The sequence below is a fragment of the Melanotaenia boesemani genome, chromosome 18 (genome assembly GCF_017639745.1).
Source record: "Melanotaenia boesemani isolate fMelBoe1 chromosome 18, fMelBoe1.pri, whole genome shotgun sequence".
NCBI classification, from domain to species: Eukaryota; Metazoa; Chordata; class Actinopteri; order Atheriniformes; family Melanotaeniidae; genus Melanotaenia; species Melanotaenia boesemani.
In genome coordinates, this window is record NC_055699.1 from 29369585 (window position 1) to 29384698 (window position 15114).

At 40.7% G+C, this 15114-nt stretch overlaps 1 protein-coding gene across 2 annotated transcripts in view; it reads right to left on the reverse strand.

Annotated features, from left to right (window-relative positions):
- The window catches only part of si:dkey-225n22.4 (collagen alpha-1(XXI) chain), a 99964-nt gene that overhangs the window by 50869 nt on the left and 33981 nt on the right, over window positions 1–15114 (reverse strand). For both annotated transcript variants that reach the window (XM_041968603.1, XM_041968604.1), the window contains exons 10-18: window positions 9132–9209; window positions 9015–9026; window positions 8401–8490; window positions 6779–6832; window positions 6636–6689; window positions 4004–4057; window positions 3859–3912; window positions 3650–3703; window positions 3487–3540 (exon numbers count right to left, since the gene is read on the reverse strand). In XM_041968603.1, coding sequence (XP_041824537.1) covers window positions 3487–3540; window positions 3650–3703; window positions 3859–3912; window positions 4004–4057; window positions 6636–6689; window positions 6779–6832; window positions 8401–8490; window positions 9015–9026; window positions 9132–9209 — 504 coding nt within the window. The remainder of the gene's footprint in view (window positions 1–3486; window positions 3541–3649; window positions 3704–3858; window positions 3913–4003; window positions 4058–6635; window positions 6690–6778; window positions 6833–8400; window positions 8491–9014; window positions 9027–9131; window positions 9210–15114) is intronic.

Sequence of the window (15114 nt, forward strand, 5' to 3'; positions counted from 1 at the left end):
GTTGAACACTTCCAGATTCTTGGGGAAAGTAGTTTATTATGATAAGACGAAGAATCCTAAATTACTGAGTGAAGCTGGTGTTCAGGGGAGGCTGAAAATAGCATCACACACTCTGAGCTGGTGGGCGTGCGCACAGCCGTGCAGATGTGTATGTGCGCTTTCATTTAGCCACATGAGACTGTTTCATACTCTCACTGCATGGAGTTTTTCTGTGCTGCTGTAGTTACTTTCCCTGACTGACAAAAGAGGAGGAACGTTGTCAGATTTACCTTACGACATGAACTTTGATGTGCTGGAAGCTCATATAATCTCAGTATCACCTAACACTTGAAAGGACATGTAGACGTTCGCAAAACCTGCACTGGTGTTTACCAGCATCAATCCAACAAATTAATTCATAATGTATTCATAATAAATTAAACAATAGACCATTGTATATGTCATTTTCCCCTAAATCATGCTTTAAATTGCACTCCGGATTTATTCAGAGAATACAAGCCTCAGTGGGTGGACCCAGCGGTGGTGTGAGGGCAAACAGCTGCTCTGCTGTGTGCACCCTGTTTATTCACGTTTCATGCACATTCATCAAGTAAAGCATGGAAACACTTAGGAGTGTACTCCTAATTTTTATAAATGTTAGCCAGTTCTTATTCTTAGTTCTTTGTTTGCTTCCATCTTACCTGCAATTTACTGTCATCCCTCCTGAGTTTATTACATTTATCCACCTATAAACCCTGAAAACTCGTGAGGCGTCTGTGTGTGGTCGTTTACGGCTTAGCTGACGCTGGTGAGTTTGCTTTCACACTCAAGCGTAGGGGTCACATGTAGTTTTAGTGTCATGTTGCAGTTTCTCCTCCTAACCTGAAGGTGGCAGCAGGGGTGGTATCGGCTGGTAAACTCACCAGGTCTGAGTTTTTTGAAGGTTCACTTCAGTTCGGTAGGAATTTTCTGTTTTAAAACAGCAATGGCGTCCAGTGTGGTTCAGTGTCTTTATTTGCTTGTGGAAGAAAACGAAGAAATAATTTGATCAGCCTCTCATCAACTTGATCCACTGGTTATTGTTGGTGGTAACCACACAAATTCAGCGAAAAGATCCAGATATCCGGCAACACGTGATCCCAAACTGACCAATCACAAGGGAGAACCTCCGCGTAACCATCTGTGTCGCAGGGGTGCACGTCAGGTCCGGAAGAGGTGCACGTCGAGCCTCTGTGGAGCTACACCGAACCAACTGCGATGAGATCGCACAAGTATTAATCCGCCTTAAGTGTACACCACTGCTCTCCGCCAGATTGTCAGCTGCCTTGGTGTCATCCTGTCCTACCTGCTCGTCCGTCATCCTTTCCATGTCCACCTGGAAGTTATAAGCAGCCTTACATTCCTCTTTTTGAAGGACACTTCCCACATAAAAGCTCCTCAATCAGTTCTGTCCATTCTCACACTGCCAGCTATCCTGGATCCTTTACCTGTGGGAATTGACTTGTTCCTTTCCTTTCTTCCAGTGATGCCATTTAAGCTTGGAATTTCCTCCTCCATCTTCAGTGTTTCTTCAGTAGTCTGTTTCACCAATCTGTAAAATCTGTTGACTTGAGTTTCTGCGTGGTGTGGTTCACTATCTGGCCGTCTTGGCCCTTCATACAAGCCAAGCCGTTCTGTCTTCGCTGGACTTCTTTCATGGACACAGAGCTTTAGTTCTCAGTGCTGCTTTTGACACATCCAACCATAACATCCTACTGGAAAACGGGGTGAGAATCTCCGGTCCAGTTCTGAATTTGAATTTGAATCCTACTTGAAAGACAGGAACTACCTCATATCACTTTGTAACTATAGATTTAATCAAGTAAAGATGACATACAGGGTCCCTACAGGCTCCATGTTGGGCCTCCTATTGGTCAACATCTCTATGCTCTTCTAGCTTGAATCATGGAAACAAACATGATCATAATTATGGTCAGATGACAACACCCGGCTACATATTACTGTCCCACTAGGGGACTCTGGTCCCAGACAAAGTTTCAGCTTGGATTTTTCAGATTTTCTTTTATGTTTTTATTTCTTTTATTTATTTATTTTTCCAGTTGAATAAAAATAAAACATCATTGTTTCCAGCTTCAGTCATTAATCCAGAAATATTGGTGTGATTTCTGGACTCTGAGCTAAATTTTAACATCCATAAGACAAAGCAGGAAGCAAGTCAGCCTTTTACCACCTGAAGAGTGTCTAAGAAGACTGATGGCTCAGGACGATTTAGAAAAACTTCCTCATCTGTTTTCAGTAGGCTTGACTACTAGAATGGAGTCTTTACAGGTCTACAGCTAATCTAGAATGCTGCCGCCGTGTCCTCAAAAAGACAGAGAATAAAGGAACGTATCACTCTGGTTCTCGCGTCTAGCCGCTGGCTTCCTGTGAGACGAAGAACTTATTTTAAAATGTTGCTGCTCTGAATGGTTCTGGTCCAGGTGCCAGGGAGACTTCTAAGATCATCTGATTCAAGTTTACTTTCCAGCCCGACAGTTCAAACTAAACATTCAGTTTTTCAGCTCCTGATTGTGGAACAAACTACCAGAAAATCTGAAGTCTGATCCAAACCTTAGCCCTGTTAAATGGGCTTTTTAAACTCTTTTTCCTTTTTCTTTAAGAATATTTTTTTTTACATTTGTGTATTGACAGTGATGGTAATGATGATGTTTATCCCACTGACGTCTTTTTTTTATCATTTGTCTGTTCCTTTCTATTTCTGCTTGTTCTGTTTCTATTTCATTTATTTTATACATTTAGGTTTATTTTAATTCTTCTATTTTAATCTATTTTTTAAATTTTGCACTTGTTTTAATGTTTCATATAAAGTACTCTGAGCCATCTTGTACATAAAATGTACCTGCCTGTATAGACAAAGCTGAAATGAGGAAAGAAAAGAGTCTAAATATGAATTAATACCAAATCATCTGATAATCAGATCCTGTTTGACCATGAGGACTAAATGTCCAGTGTGTCTTTCTCCCAACCTAGTTAAGACTGGAATGTTGAAAGCTTCACCTAAGTCTGCAGAGAGCCATCATCGTAACACAGTGTTTCCCAGTCCAGGTTCTCGGGACCCCCTGCCCTGCATGTCTTAGACGTGTTACTACTCCAACACACCGGATTCAAATGAATGAACTTCTTCATCAAGCCTGATGACGAGTCATTCATTTAATTCAGGTGTTAAAGTAAGGTTACATCTAAAACATGCAGGGCAGTGGGTCCAGAGGACCTGGAATGGGAAATACTGTCCTAACCTAACGTCCTACAAGCCAGATCTCTTTAACCAGCGTCAGCGTCATTAAAGCTGCTGTGGCTAAAAGTCGAGCTCATTCCAGCAGAAATTCACAAATCATGAGGAGACTTTTTCCAGACCAGGGGAAGGTCCTAACCGCGGTGGATGTAATGTTTGCGTGTCCACATGTTTTAGACTGTCAGCTGATTCTTTAGAATCTAGTTGGCACTGACCTTTAGCCCTGGTGGTCCGAACAGTGTGATGGTTCCTGGTAGTCCTGGTTCCCCCTGGTTGGACAACAAGCAGTCTGAGCAGCCAATTCCAACAGATAATGTGACCTTAAACTTCGCAGTCATCTAAGTTCTGGTTATTCTGCTGAAGGAAGGTAGATCTTACCACAGGTCCAGCTTCTCCTGGAAGTCCAGGTACACCGTTTTCACCAGGAAGTCCCTGCACACAAAGAAAGCTGCTGATATTTTGTATAAATAATTTTAGGATATCCAGCTCTGATCCTTTTTTTATCACTACTATCCTACATTTTTTAGATTCCAGATGGGTTACAGAGCTACGACTGCAAAACACATATGGGATAAAACATTTCTGACCTTGGATCCTGCTGGTCCTGGTTGCCCTGGTAGGCCCGGCTCCCCTCTGCCTCCCTGTAGGCAGGATCAGTCACAGGTGACTGTCAGTACAGGCTGCAGGGTAGAAAAAGACAATACTGACCTAGATGCATCTAAAAATACTTACCTTACTACCTTCATGACCAGGCTCTCCTCTTGATCCTGCTGGGCCTTCTTCTCCCTATGCCAAGTAGTTTGGAGTGGACACTTTAGGAAAATTTACAGCTTAAAATGTTTTAAAAACATGATTATTTGGCTTGTATGAAGTGTAATGTAAATTAAAAATTCAAATAAAGAAATAAAATAACAAATAATTAATTTTCTGTTTTATTTGATTTGGAAACTGGATAAAACTGGAAAAACCAGGATACATGATTACGGGTTTGTTATGCTAGAGTGCACGATGGACTGTGGGTAATGTGGTAGTGTGGGTAGTGTGAAGCAGGTGAGGCACTAGAAAAATGTAAACAGAGACTGTTCGTGTATTTCAGTTGTCTTTGGAATTTGTTTTCTGAAGGAATTTCTACTGGAAAGCTGTAGATGCAGTGTGAACATCAAACGCTTACGATTATTAACGGGAATATTACGTAGTGTCTGAAAATGTACAAGTTATGTCCACCTGTGCTTCAAAAACAAGCCAGAACATCAGCTTCATCAACTTTTAATCTGAAAAGACATGGAGCCGAAGCATCTGTCCAGTGTGAGAACATATCTATTTATAACATTTCTACTCCCATTTACTTATTGTTTTCTTGTATTAATTTAAGAGGTAAACTGAAAATATTTGTTTTGTAAAAATGGACAAATAAAACAAAAAATGCAAACAATTTGTGTCCTCTGTTCACACATTTGTTCGACATGCATGTCTATTTTGTGTGATAGAGTTTAAGGTCTAGTATAACTGAATTCATTGCACTAGAATTTCTTTTCTATCTCAGGTCCAGTCTTCCATTCTCACTTCTAACCTAAAATGTTTAAATTAACTGAAATTTGAGTGTAAACTACACATTTTAATCGGTGGGAACTTTGAACTAGTTCATGAGAAGCATTTACTTGCACTACACTGCCAACAGGGGGCAGTACCTTACACTGGCAGGTCTTGTACATCATCAACAAAAAAGAAATTCATACATGCCAGACTGAGGCTCTCCACACACCCCTTCACTACCGAGTCTCAGCTAGGCTTAATAAAACTTATATTTCTTTGCATTGCTAGCAAAACGTAGACAAATTAGTTGAGGTACAAATGGGCAAATGATGATGAATTAACAGATATTTCAAATACCAAAAAAGAAAAAAAAAAGTGAATGTGATGAGGTAGGTATGTCTAGGCTTGACCAAGTAATGGTCAAGTAATGATAATTGTCAATGGTGGGTAATGAAAAGACCACAATGTCTCAAAATATCAGCATCTGAAAGTATGAAGCCACTTTGGGACATTTCATCCAGAACACAGAGAAAAGTCTGTTGATTACTTCAGAAAAATGACTCGACTGTCATAAAGAGGAGTTGTTTACTAAAGCAGCATCTGTCTCATCAAAAGCTCAGCTTGCCTGATCGAGTTTGCTGTTTCCTGGTTTAAAATGCCTCACACTATAGCAGAGAAATTTATCCTTCCCTGACAGCCACTGACATGGTTTTAATTATAATTAAGTAGAAGCCAATAACTAAAGACTTTGTAAGCAATGGGGGGCATGTGATATTGGGATTGGGGGACTTGATATTATTTTTGTCGATGAAAAAGGTGGTTTTAAGGCTTTATGTGTGTCTGTGTACATATCATGGCTGCCATGCGTTTCTAGCGTTCATTTGGCACATAAGCCGCTCGCGTTGGCGCTAGGTAACGTATCACGTGTGCAAGTTGTAAGCTCATGCGAACAAGAGCATGAACATGACAGGTCGGATGTAAACACAATGGTGGATAAATTTGAAGACCGTCTCTCGCACTTTGTCTTCAATTACCAGCATCTGTATGAATTTTACTACCCGTTGCACAGGGATAAACATTCTTGGCTTAACAGTCGGCGTTAACAGGTGGCATTGCTTTCAGCAGCAACACCACCTTTAAATAACAGCATCTTCTTATTGCTTATTATATATTTTATTGTATAACTTATTTGTAGTATTCTTGCTTTTTGTGTTCGACTATTTTTATTGTGGTTTATATTCTTTTTAGCTTTGTTAGGAGAGCCTGGGATCTAAGAATTCCACTGCCAATGATGACTGATGTAATTGTTGTGCAATGACAATAAATTTATTCACTCATTCACATTGGAAGTGTTTTAGGGGTTGATGACCCAGAAATACAATGTGACCGGTGGACCGACCTTTTAACTATTTCAAACTTCAGGTGCTGTGTACTCCCCCTTGTGGTGACCTCCAGTATTGAGCGTTTTTGCTGTGTCATGCTTCCGTTCTTTGCAGCGTGTATACACAAACGTAGCGGAACACTGTTGTGCAATCATATCCCAGCCTTTAGTGTGTAGGGGGAACGTGTGGATTTGTCAAACTTTTCAGACAAACCCAGTAAATTGATTTTAGAAGTGACATTTATGAAACACAGTTAAACATTTAAAAGTTATGTTTCATAACAGTTGCAGACTTTTAAAACCCCAAACAGCGTATCTTCATCGTCCTGCCATGAAGATGAACCTGGGAATCAGGACAGTAAAAGTGTTGTCACCTGCTAAGACAACAGTTTACTGTCATAAGCTAACTGATTACTAAACATACAAACGCAGAGAGATGGATAGTCTCACCTTCATCCCTGCTAATCCAGGAGGGCCAGGATCACCATGTTTCCCATCTTTACCCTGAAAACATAGACAATATATCCTAACTTCATCATCTTCATACAGCTGACATGGCAACAATATGAAGATTACGGTGAATTAGCACTTACAGGCTTACCATCAGGTCCTGGGGGTCCTTCTCTCCCTTTCTCCCCTCGTAAACCCTGCAGCATCAAAATATGTCATCATGACACACAGAAACATCCATTTATTTCAGCTTAGCTCCATGGACGGTACTGGTGCCCTGCCAGTCCACCCATCACACGCTGATGCTGGAAGTATCTTTTGAGTTACTAACAGAGAGTTGGTGTTATCACAGAGCTGTGAAAACTGCTAGAGCAAAACATTTCTCTTTATAATGCGATTACCATTACTTTCATGAACCTGTCCTGGAGGTTTCCTGAAAACTCTGTGAAAAATTTCTTAATTTCTTTTTTGGATGTTGTTAGCACTAGGGCCTGAATATCTCCTGCTCCTATGACCCGTCCATGTGGGTCCCCTGCCCTGCTGTCCTGGATCTTTTTGAGCCTATTTTGGTTTCCACGTTAGAGAAACTGGTTATGAAGCCATCTGGCTCTCCGTGTGACACTGTTCCTCCCCGTCTTCTTAAGGAGGCTTTTCCTACTGTTGGTCCCTCTATTCTTAATATTATTAACAGTAGTTTGACCTTTAGTGTCGTGCTGGGTAATTTTAAACATGCTGTAGTGCAACCTTTGCTGAAGGAATCTGGCTTTGGCCCTCCTGCTTTGTCTGATTTTAGACCAAATTTTTTTGTCCAAGAGTTTGAAAAAATTGTCAACACCCAGCTTAATCAGCACTTTTAAGGGTTTTTAATGACGTTGATGTTTTACTTGTGCTTTTAGATTTAACAGCTGCTTGTGACACAGTGGACCATGACAGTCTCCTCTCCAGACTAGAGCAGTGGGTGGGCATCAGACATTTTATAAATCCAGGGGAGATGGAGCCTTTTCAGTTTTAGCACCTAAAATATGCAATAAGCTGCCCCTGCAGGTCAGACAGGCTCGTTTTAAGTCTCGTTTAAAAACACACTTTTACTCTTTGGTTTTCAAGCAAGTGTGAGTGTCTTCATTTTTACCCTTTGTATGTACTTGTGTTATTTTAAATTTCTTATAGCTCCTATGTGGTCATGCTTTACTCCAGTCAGTTTAATCTTTTTTACATTATTACACAAACATCTTCCACAAAACCCGTAACATGACTCCTCCAAAATTCGACCGAATACAGAAGTTCTGCTTCAAGCACAAGGATTTAATTAAAATGTAAACATTGAAAGCTAAACAAACCTCTTTTTGCAATAACAGTATTTTAATGTGTGCACTAGTTTATGGCTTTGGTTAGAAATACAGCAGAAATTTGAAGAAAGCACCAACATTTTGTTCTTATTCTTTTTTTCTTTTTTTTTTTAATTACATGTTAAAGCATCTATTCAAACAAGAGAATGAATAAATAAATCCTCATCAGAAGTGAATTATTGCAATCAAACCTCATTACAGGTCATTAGCAGAGAACAGAAGAACATCTTCATACATACATATTTCATACGATACATTAAACCCACATCAAGCCTCCCAAACAGAATTTTTTTTTTTGTCTTTGGTGCCACTTCTATATATCATATAAAATGGAAACCAGCATAGACTAATGCAGTAATTTCGTGTGAAACTGTAAATGCTAAAATGTAAACAGGAAACAGGATTGTGTGTGTTGTTACCAAGCGTCCTGGTGGGCCACGCTGCCCTGGTGGACCAACTGCACAGATACAGTCTTCTTCCTCGATGGCTGCTGTTCGGTTCAGAGGACACTGAGAACACAAATAACAGACATTGTGTTACACCAGCTGCACCACCACTGAGGGGTGGTGAAACAAAAAGCCTCCTTCCTCCCAACCCTGCAAACCTTCCCAGTTTATTTCATGACCTTACTTTTGAAAATATTTAGAAAATATTATAGAGCACTTAAATTTAATAAGTTTTTTAAGCCTCACAAATAACTGCCTTTTCACTATTTTGACAATCACACATGTGGTGAATAGTCAATCTGAGCTAAAAAGAAATAAGTAAATAACTTCAGCCCAAGAAGGACTGACTTAACAGTTCTTGGGTTTGTCTAAGGAAGTGGTTCTGAAACTTTTTCTACCGTGCCCCCCTTTGGAGGAAAAAAAATTGATGACTAATGTAAAGACTTATATGTAATTTAATTTAATTTTCAGTGGGACTGGACACCTGAATTTCCCCAGTTGGGATGAATAAAGGAGGTCTTATCTTACTTTTTTTATCAGCAAAATGAGCTTAAAATGTGAAAAAAAAATGTCAAATTTATCCTTACCCTTTCATCATCCTGTTCAAGAGAAAGAGAAAAGACAATATGGTCATCACAACTGTAACCTCTCATGTGCAGTAACATCCAGACACACGGAATTTGAGTGAACTGCAGTGAGCTTACAATAGAGTAGATTTCACAAGCTGTTTCTCTCTCACTCTGATGAGGGTCACAGTACAGACGCAGCTTCTGAATCTCCACCTGCACCAAACCAAAGTCAACAATTTCATTATGACAGCAAAGAGCTGTAAAACGTTGATTCACTGATTGTTGATTTGACCGTTGACTCTTTTGACATTTTGTTTTCTGCATGTTTTACAGTCATAACCTGGAAAAACAAAGTGCAAATTTTTATTTTAGTTGGTATTTAGTCTGAAACCATTATGTGTACCAGTGTGGTGTCTTGGTCATTTTCAGGCTTCGCAATAGTTAATAAGTAGTCATGGAGTTCCTCAGGATTCTGTACTTGGGCTAATGTACTTTGTACATACTTCCAATAGGAATTAGGTAGTTCATGTTATTTGACAGCATGGTATAAATGTCCATTGGTACTCAGGTGATAATCGGTTCAAAGAAACAAATCAGTGTGTCAGATGACAAAGATGTCTTAAAGACACAAAGGCCAGAAAGACAGAATAATACAACTAATAAATTCAGACTGAGGCAGTTGTCATTGGTCCTGAGGACCCCAGGAATATACTGCCTAGCCAAGTAATTAGTCTGGATGGCATTAACTTGGCTTCCAGTACTACACCAATAACCTTAGAGTTATTTTGCACCAGAATTTGTCCTTCAACTCATATAAAACAGGTCTCTAGGACCACCGTCTTTAAACAATGTAATATTCCCAAAATAAGGAACATCATTTCTCAGAGTGATGCAGAAAAAAATGTCCATGGATTTGCTACTGTAGGAACTACAGTTCACTTCATAATTATTGTTTCGTTCCAATGCCTGAATTTTTTCCTCTTTTCATTGGCTCCCTGTTAAATCCAAAGTAGAACTTAAAATTCTTTCCACATGTAAAGCTCATAATGACCAAGCTCCACTGGATCTTAAAGATCAGCATTTAGCAAGTGAGAGGCACCCTGGACAGGTCGCCAGTCCATCGCAGGTCCAACACAGAGAAACAAACAACCATTCACACTCACTCCTAAGCAGAATTTAGAGTCACCAATTAACCTAACATGCATGTCTTTGGACGGTGGGAGGAAGCCGGAGTACCTGGAGAGAACCCACGCATACACTGGGAGAACATGCAAACAGAAAGGCCAATGTTCCAACCTCCTCCCAGCCATGGTTCGAACCAGCAACCTTCTTTGCTGTGAGGCTGCGGTAGTAACCACCTATATGCAGGGCTGGACTGGCCATAGGGCATACCGGGCACTATCCCGGTGGGCCGATGGTGATTATGGGCCTGGCCGGCGGATTATTTTTTTTTTTTTATTATTTTATTTTATTTTATTTCATTTTTTTTGGAAGTGGGGAAGAGTTCCTACACATCTTACTAATGTTATTAGTATTGGTGCACAAAACTAATAGATCGATCATCAGCCCATTAGCCATGATTGATTCTGGGCTGGACCAATCACAGCCGAGGGCCGCCCACCCGTTTGGGCCGCTGCAGTCAATCAATCATACACGGTCACGAAGAGAGGTTCACAAGATGGAGAACGCCAAAAAACGGAAAGGAGGGGCAGAAAAAATTCGGGAGAAAAAGAGACAAGCGCTTCAGGCAGATGCTGCCAAATGTACTAAGATTACAGAAATGTTTGCTGGTGGCCGGCGAGGAGTTCCGTCTTCAGCATCTAGATCCAAAGCAGTCCCAGGCGATGATGGTGGAAGTGGCCGGCAGGTGGATGAGGGGAAGGGAGGGCAGGACGGGAGACCCGCGACGCCGGCGACTGGCCGTGCAAGTGGAGAGAAAACTGCACTTCAGGTAAGAAATAAACTGTACCTGGTCAGTTTAGATAAAGTTTATTTGGTGTTTGGCATATTTTCTTTGTGCTCGCTTACTCTTGAGCTACTAGTTACAAGCAGGCTAAAGCTAATTCTACATGCTAGCTAGTGGGCTTTTCTACCGGTGTGCAGTTTTTTGGTCGATGCTATACTTATTGTGATTTTAATGCTTTAGTAATTTTATCCATTAGGTAGCTAGGTATAGTCTTAAATAGATAAATATTTCAGTGTTTTACTTATTGGCATATAAACACACACTTTTTAGAAAATTTACTAAGAAAGATAAAGCTCAACAGAGCAAAAATGTTGACCTAGTAAATGATGAGGATATATTCATCATACTTTCTCTGCACTGGCAGATACAATTTGAATTGAATTAAATTAACATTGCCAGGAGATGTAAAGTTGCAAAAAACATGAAAGTCGCTTTGGGTTTAAAGTTACTATTTTAAAGTATTTGTCTTTATTCTTGATATGCTGTGTTTTAATCTTTTTTAATTACTAACAACGCCATTCATTATCACACTTGTATGTTTCTGTTCAATTTAAAATGTTTTTTTTAATGAAATATTTTAGAAGGCCTTAATTTATCTGGTAAAATGTGGCCTTGAGATTGTAATCATGATATGAGGATCATGTAGATTTAACAAGAGATAATAGCATCAGTCATTGCATAATTTCTTTACTTGGTTTATGTAGTTTTTCATCAAATAATAACTTGGCCATAATATTACTGATTATTTAATGCAGGTTTTTGTGACTTAGTTATCTGGCAACAGAATACCATAATCTTAACAAATTATGTCAATATTTATATGTTACACCAGGTTGATTCACCATCACCAGTTGAGCTGTGTGTGAGAGAGACAGAGGAGCAGGAGAGAGAGACAGAGGAGCAGGAGAGAGAGACAGAGGAGCAGGAGAGAGAGACTGAGGAGGAGAGAGAGACTGAGGAGCAGGAGAGAGAGACAGAGGAGCAGGAGAGAGAGACTGAAGAGCAGAGACAGAGCCAAGGCATAGACTACTTTGCTCGGCCTGAGCCTGCTATGTTACAGGCATTCTTAGATCACCACCCACAGCAGGATACCAGCAGTGCAGTTTTGATGAGGGTGTTCACCTGTAAAGATGGCACCAGCAGGAAGTGGCTCACTTATTGCAAAGAACGCCATTTATTGTTCTGCTTTGTGTGTCTGGCATTCGCAAAGCGGACTGATACCAGCACATTTATTACAGGCATGAGTGATTGGCGACATGTACATGTGCGCACAGAGGAGCATGAAAAGAGCGCTGCACACCAGACATGTGTTGAAGCTTTTTTCTTAAGGAGCTCAAAAAGCAACATCAGCAGCTTGTTCTCTGGTAATCAGATGTCAGCTCATAGGGAACAAGTCAAAAAGAGACGCCAAGTTTTGGATCGAGTAGTGAATGTGGTAAAAGTACTTGGGAAGAGGGGGCTAAGCTATAGGCAGGTGGAGAATGAGGCCGCATACACCTTGGATGACGATAGCATTGACCATGGTAACTTTTTGGAACTGATTGTGTTATTAGGCAAGTATGATGTGTGCCTTAGAGAACATCTAAATTACTGTATTGAAAAAAGCAGGAAGTTGCATCAGTCCAGTGGATCAAGAGGTAGAGGGTCTCTCATCACCCTACTCTCCAAAACAACCGTTGACTCGGTGATTGACACACTCGGGCACCTCATCCAAGAGAGAATTGCCAGTGACGTCCAGAAAGCTGGAATGTTTTCTGTTCAGTTAGACACAACTCAGGACATAACAGGCTATGATCAGTGTTCAGTTATCCTCAGGTATGTCACTGAGGCTGTGCAAGAGAGGCTTGTTGCTATAGTGAGGTGCGAAGCTGCAACAGGGCAGAACTTTGTGAACTTGCTCTCAGGAGTTTTGCAGCATCTGAATGTGGACAAAACCATGTGCATCGGTAATGCAACAGATGGGGCATCAAATATGCAGGGCCAATATAAAGGCTTTTCAGCACTGATGACCTCGCAGGCTCCAACTCATGTGCATGTGTGGTGCTATGCACATGTACTTAATCTTGTGCTTGCTGACACGACACAAAGTGTCATTGAAAGTGGAACACTTTTCAGTCTGGTTAATGACATCGCTGTGTTCATCAAAGAGTCCTATCAGAGGATTAATCTGTGGGAGAAACAAACCCCAGAAGAGAGGAGACACAGACGTCTGAGTCCAATAGGTGAGACTAGGTGGTGGTCCAAGCATGATGCTCTCCAAAAAATCTTTGGACATTTTGGAAAACCGGAAAATGGCCTCTTCATTGATGCAGTGCTTACACTGGAGGCCATTGAAAAACGGGAAAAAGAAAAACCAGCTGTTCGTGCCAAAGCACGGGGCTATAAGGAGTGTCTCTTGAAATATGAAACTGTTTTAACAGCACAGATTTTCCTTCGAGTGTTTGAGCAAACAACCCCACTGTCCAAGTACCTCCAGTCGATGGGAATGGACATCCTCTCAGCCCATCGTATGGTGACTGCCACACAAGAGAGCCTCAAAAGCATCTCTCGGAATTTCACAATTGTGAAGACAGCTGCAGACACATTTGTGAAATGGACAAATGAGCAACTGGAGGAGAGAGAAGACAATACTGAGATGGAAGTGGAAGCTGCACTACCCGAGAAGAGAGCAAAGAAGAGAAAAAGCAGGGCTGGAGAGATGGCTGATGATGAGGTACCCATGAATGCTGACAAAGCATATGAGGTGAAAGTGCACAATACCATTCTGGACACAGCCATTGAGGCAATCCACAGAAGATTTGTCACACATGGTTCTCTCCTTGCTGATTTGGCATGGCTAGATCCCAGAAAGTTTGATCAGGTCAGAACTGCTTCTCTCCCTAGTAATGCACTTCAAAACCTCAGCACATGTCTCCTCAAATTTGATAGCAGGGCAACTGTAAATAACCTCCAGTCAGAACTGAAAAGTTTTGCTGGACAGTGGGACAGGCTTAAGGCATCTCATGTGGATGAGTACAAGACCAGAACAGCAGAGGATGGATCTGCAGAATGGGAACAAGAAAGTGAGATTGTGACCAAAAGCTGTGATTCGTGCAAAAATTGCCCACTGTGCTGCTATCAACTTCTCAGACGGTTCAACATGCTCTCAGATGTTTATCGTCTCCTTGGGCTTGCATACAAGTACCTGCTGACCCTCTCTCTGACTCAGGTAGCCTGTGAAAGAACATTCTCAACACTCAAATTTATTAAAAGCAGACTCAGAAGCAGCCTGTCCGCGAACAGGCTACAGATGTTTATGCTCATGGCCACTGAAAAGGACATTCTCATGTCATTGGACTCCGACATGGTCATTGATCGGGTAGCTGAGAAGAGTGAGCTGTTGAGAAAGTTGCTTTTGTAGCTTGATGAGGGAAAAAAAATGATCAAAACACTCATTATAAGGTATCAGATATTAGATTAAACTTTACTGCCATTGCATAAACATATACTGTATAAACATTGGTTGTTTCTCCAGCCTTAACCTGTCACTGTTTTATAGGATGCTGTCACTCATTTTTGGAAGCCTGCTGTGGTTTCCTCAAAGTAAGTACTGCATAGAATTGGTGATTCAACTAATTTTCTAAAAAGCAGTACTGTGATCACCTGAGTAAGTCCATCAAGTCTTATTCTTTCTCATCTTTCTTTCCCTGGTTTCTTTCACTATTTAAAGGGTTCCATGTTTGAGGAAATATTATGTGCTGCTGACCTGAGTTTTGCTGCTGCTGGATGTCAATGCTGACTTTATTAATATGGTTTATTAATATGGTGGGTACATACTGTTTATGAAAACAGTACTCACTTTTAGTAATATCTATCTAATTTTTGCTCTACTGTGTCATATTTTGTCATACTTTTTAGGATCCAAGAATATGTTGTTCATTTGTTCAGGAGATTGAGTACACCATGCATCCTTTTGGTTCTCTCCAAGTACTGTAAGTACTGCATGGAACTGATTATTCAACTATTTCTCTGGAGTACATAGACCAGTACTGTGATCACCTGAGTAAGTCCATCAAGTGTTATTCTTTCTCACCTTTTTCTGTCTGTCTCCTATCACTTTTTGAAGGGTTCCATGTTGGAGGAAATATTCTTTGCTACTCTGCTGTTTGTGTG